The 7,553-nt window shown below is 40.4% G+C and overlaps 1 protein-coding gene across 1 annotated transcript in view; it reads right to left on the bottom strand.

Moving 5' to 3' along the window:
* Positions 1-2,825: 2,825 nt before the first annotated feature.
* The window catches only part of GCN1 (GCN1 activator of EIF2AK4), a 38,792-nt gene continuing 34,064 nt past the window's right edge, over positions 2,826-7,553 (bottom strand). The window contains exons 54-58 of the mRNA XM_058816956.1: positions 7,245-7,341; positions 6,258-6,406; positions 5,567-5,671; positions 4,079-4,297; positions 2,826-3,498 (exon numbers count right to left, since the gene is read on the bottom strand). Of these exons, the coding sequence (XP_058672939.1) occupies positions 3,373-3,498; positions 4,079-4,297; positions 5,567-5,671; positions 6,258-6,406; positions 7,245-7,341 (696 nt within the window). The 3' untranslated portion in view covers positions 2,826-3,372. The remainder of the gene's footprint in view (positions 3,499-4,078; positions 4,298-5,566; positions 5,672-6,257; positions 6,407-7,244; positions 7,342-7,553) is intronic.

The raw sequence follows: 7,553 nt of genomic DNA, 5'->3' as shown, positions 1-7,553 counted from the left end.
GTGACTCCTATTACTTCTATTTTTAAGCTCATGAAACTTCACCATGTGAAAAGCGTGAAGTGTCATGATGTTACCAAATAAAATGGACAGTAAGAACTGTGACTAATCAAAAAAAATCAAAATATTTGAATATTTTATGCTTTTACATTTGTCTCTCTTCCATTGTAGTTTTTAGCACCTTGTAAATTTAAACTTCTCTCATAAATTATTTTTTTATCTCCTTGAAATACACACAGTTCAGCTGTCACTCAGAGACAGCTACCTGACAGTTCAAAGATATTATTACCATCAGTTGTAGGGAAAAATTATCTTTTACTGACAACTGGTATTTTTAAGACATTTGAAAATGAGAAAAAAATTAATTCTTTAGTCTCCAAGCTGGCACAATCAATTTATCAGCTCTCATGTTGTGGCAAAAATTATGGGTATTTTATCTCTGATATATTAATACTGCAGTGTAGAAATAGTTTAGCAAAAGTAGCTATCAAAATCCAAATCAAGTGTTTCCCTGAGACTGAAAAATCAGCATATTCTCCACAAATGTAAGTGAATCCTGCCTTTTACTCCTCCCTCTCAGGAACTAAGCTCAGTACAGAAATTCAAGTGCTGTTTGGGAAAATGAATGAGTTTTTCCACTTGCTGCTACCTAAGTTGGAAATACAAATCATCAAAATAATAGAATATCTTTTTGGCTGAAATGAACAAGTGAATAAAAAAGGCTTCATTTACCTGCAATTTTCTTTCCCATGTTTATGTGGAGCAGCAATTGGAATCAGAATAGCCAAGGTGCCCATGATCAAGAGCTGAAACAGGCATTCTTCACCAAAACTTGCCATTTTTTCATTCCTTCCTGGCTGCAGTGACGAGTGAGTGATTCCAGTACAATCACTGAGATTTTTTACACCTTCTTAGTAGGTTTTGAGTGGCATCAAATTTTGTACACGTTTCAGGGCAGAGGTTTCTGCATTGCATGGTTTAACTGCTGTTCCTGGGATCCCAAAGCACAGCTAATTCATCGCAGGTGAAACTCATTCCAGTGCCCCAAGCTGCCAAATCTTTAAGAGCATTTAGCTGAGTTTTCACTCTTGAGTATTACCAACTCAGTGCAAAATATGTAGTTTTAAGATGATTTCAGATTCACAAGTATTTTGAAAGGCAAAAATCAGAATTAAAACCCACCTTCAAAATGCAGCTAAATGTGATGAAATAGAACACAATTTCCATCAGACCAACTGGGAAGCACTGCAGTTTTGTAGAAATGTCTAATGCATAAATACAAGATTAGAGATAATTAACTAAAGAGCCATTTTGTAGCTTGGCTTCATAGCTGATCACAAACTAAACATGTCCAAAACATTGTGGTGTTGCAGCGAAGGAACACCCAGACCTTGTGCTGGGGTGGACAACTGAGTTTGTTGTGTGGGGCTTGCAGAACAATTCCGCAGGAGACCTCGAGGCAAGGAGGAGTCAGAATGAAACCAACATGAGGGGCAGCAGTGTAAGTTTAGAAAACATGGAAATCTCTAAGGAAATACATAGAGAACCTAAATTTATTTCATCCAGGGTGAGGACACTGAAGTGATGATGCAGTTGCTGCTGAAATGAACTGTTTTCAGTGTCTGTGGGAACAGGACAGGCAGCAATGGGCTCAAGTAGCACAAAGGAAGACTTTTTCTTCAGACATGAGGTAAGTTCTGACAGTCTGGTAAGTTCATATAACAAAATAGATGGCAGTGAGAGGTTATGGAATTTCCATGCTATAATGCTGTATAAATAATTGTGTGGCAGTCAGCTAGGAATGGTTCAGTGGGAACTGAGCCTATCTTAGGTACAGGGTAAAACAGCTGATTTCCCCAGTTCCTTCCACTAACTCCTACAGCAAATCTGGTGTCAGGATGTTACACCACAGGCTGGGAACTGACACAGCACCAAGAACCTTTTGTCAGATTTTTGTAATTATGACCAGAACAAACCACAGCACTCCCCAATACCTGCTCACTATTGTATCTTGCTGATTGAGGTATGAATATCATTAAAATGTTCTTGTGTTTGCTGCTACTGCCATAACAATCAGAAAATTGCTTCTAGCAGAATGTGTGTTCCCATGGGGGTCCACCTCATGCTCTCCAATTCTATGTGTGTTGTGTTCTCCCATCATCATGGTTTGAGCCATCCAGAGTTACAAGCAAGGAAGATTACATACACACACCCCACCTACATGAAATAACAAATCTTAGTGCTCTGTCTTCTCAGGTGCAACCAGCTTCTGTGAGTTTCGTAAAATAGGTAAGGCTCACATAACTATTGCTCTACATGAAATGTAAAGCTCATTTAGCCTTCTAAAAATTTGTATTCTGCAACAAGATTTTCAGTATTTCCATCAAGTGACATCAAATCTACTAGTAAACTGATTTTTTTTTTTCAAGAGAGATATATGTGGCCAGGTAAAATAAAATACTTTCTTGGAGCAGCACAACTCATGGACCAAAAGACCTAAAGCCAAGTATTTTGTGAAGCCTTTGAAGACATAAATACAAAGGACTTTTTGTGAGTTGAGTAACTATAAAGCTGTCTGTAGTCAAAAATACTTCGGAAATTAACAGGAGTAATAATTTACAAATTTCATTAAATGTCAGTTCTGGCTTGGCTTTAAACCCTGTCTTGCCTCAGTTCTGCAAAAGGTTTTCACAGATCACAGCACTGTCCACTCTACAAATGTAGAGTGCCCTAGAACAAACAGGCCTGAAAAGTAAATCACAGTTTGTTGACAAATGCATTTGTAAAAAGAACAGTTTACATCAGAAGGATCAAAGTCAGAGCCTTTATTAAATGTTCCTTCTCTAAACAGACTGCATTTAATCCCCCTTTCGCATCTGTGATTTCTAAGGCTATTTTAAATACTCCGTTTTACAGGGATTTTCAGTCTTCAGAACCGTCACAAGCAGCAAGTTAGCAGTACACAGAAACAATACAACTGAACTTTCACTGAGTTCTATTCCTGCCTCCCAGGGGGTGTGCAAAAACCAACAATACCTCCAGTAGTGGAGTTTCTGCACAGACCCTGGAAAGGAAATAGTTGTCACCAGAGATTAAGCCTGATGTGCTCTAGCCACATCGCACAACTGGCCACAGCTGACCAGTATTGGTTAGTATGTCTGTTTCAAAAAGGGGACCAAATTTTTAATTTTCATCTAGTGTGGGTCTAATTAAGGCTATTCTGGTATATTTGATACTAAAATACTCTCTGGGAGTCCTTTTCATGAAATCCCATCAGAACTAACATTTTCAAAAATGAAAACATTTATAATAGGTGTTGGAGTTGAAATGCTGATGCAGCGGTTGGTTCAGTGTTTCCTGGTCTTGGGAGCTTTATCACGTCAGGATAGTGTCATCGATCTGTTCCTCAGAGTCAGCCTGGCCAGCCAGCTTCCGCAGGGACCTCCTGCAGCTTTCATTGAGAAGCTCCAGGCTGGCAGCATCCAGAATCTTGGAAACTGACTGTGGAAGGGAGACAGCAACAGTTACCAACTCCTTACAGCACCCCGTTCAAAATCAGAGTGAATGCCTTACACACTGTATCAACTAAAATCTTTCAAACATCCCAAAAGTCCCCCCCTGGTTTTACAATTCCAGATGTGTGAACGATCCAAAAGCAGGTCACACTTAGGTCTGGAAATGGATGCATGAAGTGGTCTATCCTAAATACTTCCTAGCACCACTGTGATCATCCAAGCAACCAAAGCAATGAACTGTCAGTGCCAGCTGAGGGAACTCAGCACATGCAAGGCTTAAGGGGGTGTGTTAAATGCCTCAATTCTATTAATGCTGCACTGTAAGGTTGTACAGAACAGGTGCTGCTAATTTCTTCAGAGCTTAGCATGAGAATGCTGCTGAAGATCTAAAAGAAAATGGGAATGTCTCACTTAATCCTCAGAATGTGCTGGAAGTCTCTCATAAGAGAGACTTCTCATAAGAGACTTCCAGCACATTCTGAGGCTGCAGGCACCTCACAGACAAATGCAGAACAGGGTGACACAGCCTTACTACCAACAATTATGGTTTTTTATATGTCTCATACCTCAAGCACTTCTTCACCCGCTCTCATCTTCAGGAGGTTGACAATAGCCTGGTCACTGTAGGCTCTTACACTGGTGTTTTTGTCTTTTGTGTTGTCCAGAAGTGCTTTGAGAATTGGTTTAATTGTCTGAGTATCCAGTGGGGGAAGATGGCTTTTATTTGCCCACCAAATCATCTTTTCTGCAACTAACTTTATGTCACTGGATGAGTTCTGAAGACACTGAAGGAGACAAAGATACACTTACATTCAGATATTCCAAGAACATATATTTAAAGCAGTTGTTAATTTTTTTCCTAATTTAAGTATTTAAAACTGTGCTAAGAAAAGCAAACAGTTTTCAACTCACAGGTACACAAGATACACACTTGTTACCAGTTAAGTCTGACTAAGTTGTGTAAGAGAAGGTCAAACCTTGAAAACAAGACAACTTTTCAGTAGAAAATTTCTAAATATATAGTTGATGACAGTATCACATGTTCATCTCAACTGTCTCAGGAAACAACAATGACCACTAAGTGCAGAAAAGCTGAGAGTGTCAGCACCTCTACAACACACTCAGCAACAACAGCCAAGCCAGTCTCTGGTTGGAATCCTGGGTGCATTTGAACAGGGATTTCACTTCAAAATTCAAAGAATAAGAGTAATCTGTATTTTAACCTTAACCCATTTAAAGCATGAAAGCTAAGTCTGAATGTCAGGTGCATTATTAATATGGTGATAAAGGTTTTGTGGCAACTGTGGTATTTTATATTTTAACACAATACTATTATATTAACATAAAAAACTTGGACTTCAAACAAAAAGTCTCCTTTGAAGAATGTTGGCTGTATCATGTCAACTTGGCATGTTTGGTAGTTCTTCAAGTAAATTGCAAAGAAATGTAAAACCTGAAAATGTAACATGCTGCAGCATCACCCCTCTCTATCTATCCTTGTCTACCAAGAGGGATGCTCAAGTGTATCGTGGAGTTTGGGGAGGTCAGACAATTAAAGAAATCAAAAAACCCCAGCCACACACCGCAAGAAACAAACAACCAATAAAGGAATAAAAGAAAAACATTTAAATATTTAAAATAAACTGAAAAATATGTTCATTTCAATGTTCTCAGGTCAGGTGAGTTTTGGTATTTGATACATTTCTAGCAAAGGCTGTTTGACCTTTAGCAATGTTAAAAACCTGACAGCTTCCTCACACTCTTCTCTGCCTCTCTGCCAGCTGTTTGCTACTATAAAGGAAAAATGCACTTGTAAGACTCAGGCTTGAGATTCAGTACAAAAGGCTCAAAAGCAAATTTCCATGTTAGAGCAGGGATAGCAGTGTTGTATTCACAGCTTCAAAGCAGGCTGATAGAGTGATTCTATCTGCACTCTGCCTCAAAAAGAAAGTTTTAGATTTTTAGGGACTTAATAGACCCACCCATGGGTTAGGTCAAACAGAGATTCAGATCACACAAGAACACCAGCAGGTAGCTAACATGAAAATTCTTACCTTAATAAAGAGGCTGGAAAGTTTGGGAGGCAGGTTGCTTCCCTCTTCCATGTGGTATTTCATGAGAAAGCCCATCCCTCTGATGCCACTAACTGCAATGGGGATCTTTACATAAAGACAAGACTTGGTATTATTACTACAGCACAGTTCAACAACAACCTTTAAAACCAAACTCATGGTCTGTCAGTTTCTGTGGAAGGCTAAACCCATCTTTCAAAAGAATAGCAGCATCAAAAAACACTGGGTTAATGGCATTGGGTAATATGATGAAAAAATTCCAGTGCAACCATGAGCTTAAAGAAATAAGGCAGCAGGCCCCACCAAGCCCACAAAATTCCTACCCTAAACTACTCATTCAACACCAGATTTAAACACTCCCTCCTAAAATGAGTAATTTCCACTTCTTGCAAACTTGGTCTGTGAATGAGAACTCTCTAGGGAAACAGGAGTGTAATTTACTCCAAATGAAAGCTACTCTGCAGTTAAAGATTAAATAATCTTCATCTCCCCAGAGATCAGAACTCAAAGAACCAGAACAGTTGTGTAATTTCACCATAAAAACTGCATCTAGCCAAGGGAGAATCTTGAGATGGCACTTGGGGGTTTTTGTCCTGGTTGGTTACACAGGAACCTGTTCACACACCTTTCAAAACTGCTCCCAGCAGCACTCCCCCTGTGGGGCAGGACTCACCCTGTCAGCTGTGGCATTGCTGAAGATCATCTCCTGGACACTGCTGTAGTATTTTGGGGAGCACAGCTTGCCAGGAGCCACATTCACAGCCACAGAGAGAGCCAGGCTGCGGCCGTGCCTCACCATCCAGTCAATGCCAGAGACATCTGCTGCAGAGGAAAGAACAGAACAATGGTAGGGCTCCTGCCATCTACTCCTCCTCATCTGAGAGGCCTTTGGCAGTTTGTCAATTCACTGCCATAAAATGAAATAACAAGCAGCATCTAAAGCAATGTCCTGCTTTCTCCATTTCTCCCAAAAAGACACACAGAGCTAAAATGCAACATCTTTCCCAGGCAAGAACACCACCTGAGCAGGCAGGGAGGCAGACACAAACAAGGGACTCTGTTGTTCAACTCAGATACTTCTGATGGTTCAACATTAGACAAGCTTTGACTCTCTAATACATTTGTAAACGTCATCTATAATTTGACCAGCCAACAGACTTCCTTTATAAGCCTACAGGGAAGAGTAATCCATAACACTCTCAAACACTAAGGTCCTTTAAAACTCACGTATTTTTCTAACTTGGAGGCAAACTAGTTAATTTTCTAAAAGCACGTGGAGCCATCAGATGTGGCCTGCAATTAACATCAGCCAACCTAAGATCACAGTGCTCTCCCAAAATGTGGGATGGCCCTCCTGCCCACCCTGAACATCCTCTCATGTCCAACTGTCCTTGTGTTGGCAACAGCAATTACTCAGCCATGCTAGTACTTTTATCAAGCCATCAGATAAATCCAGAGAAAAAAGTCTGGCAGCCCCAACTGACAGCCAGTTACCTGTGCTCCCTGTGACCAGAGTGCTCAAATTAAGAGCCATGAGCAAAGAAAAGCACAAGAAAATACAGAGCAGAGATTCAGTCACAAAGTTAGCCTGAATCAATGGCTGAGAAGGAATCACCCCTGCTTTCAGCATCTGTTCAGTCCTGTAAAGAGCTTCACGTACCCAGTAAGTGCTGGTAGAGGACATTGCTGAGCTCGTCGTCGGACAGAAAGGCGCACAGCTCTGCCAGGCAGCCGGCCGAGGCCATGCGGGTGGCATCCTGACAGGGATGGAGAACACAGAACATGGCTTGAGATCAACACAGCCCAGAGACAGGAGTGAGAAAAACAACTGTCAGAAGATGACAGGAAATAAAGAGAAGGAGAAAATAAATAGTAGTACTTCACTCGTACTCTTGAGGGTGTCTTTCAGTTCACATTGTTTCTTGTACATAATGGAACTTAAAACCAAATCTAAGGTCAAAAAAGCCAG

Source organism: Ammospiza caudacuta, chromosome 18 (assembly GCF_027887145.1).
Source record: "Ammospiza caudacuta isolate bAmmCau1 chromosome 18, bAmmCau1.pri, whole genome shotgun sequence".
NCBI classification, from domain to species: domain Eukaryota; kingdom Metazoa; phylum Chordata; class Aves; order Passeriformes; family Passerellidae; genus Ammospiza; species Ammospiza caudacuta.
The sequence above is the reverse complement of the archived record's forward strand: the minus strand, read 5'-3'. Positions and strand labels throughout refer to the sequence as shown.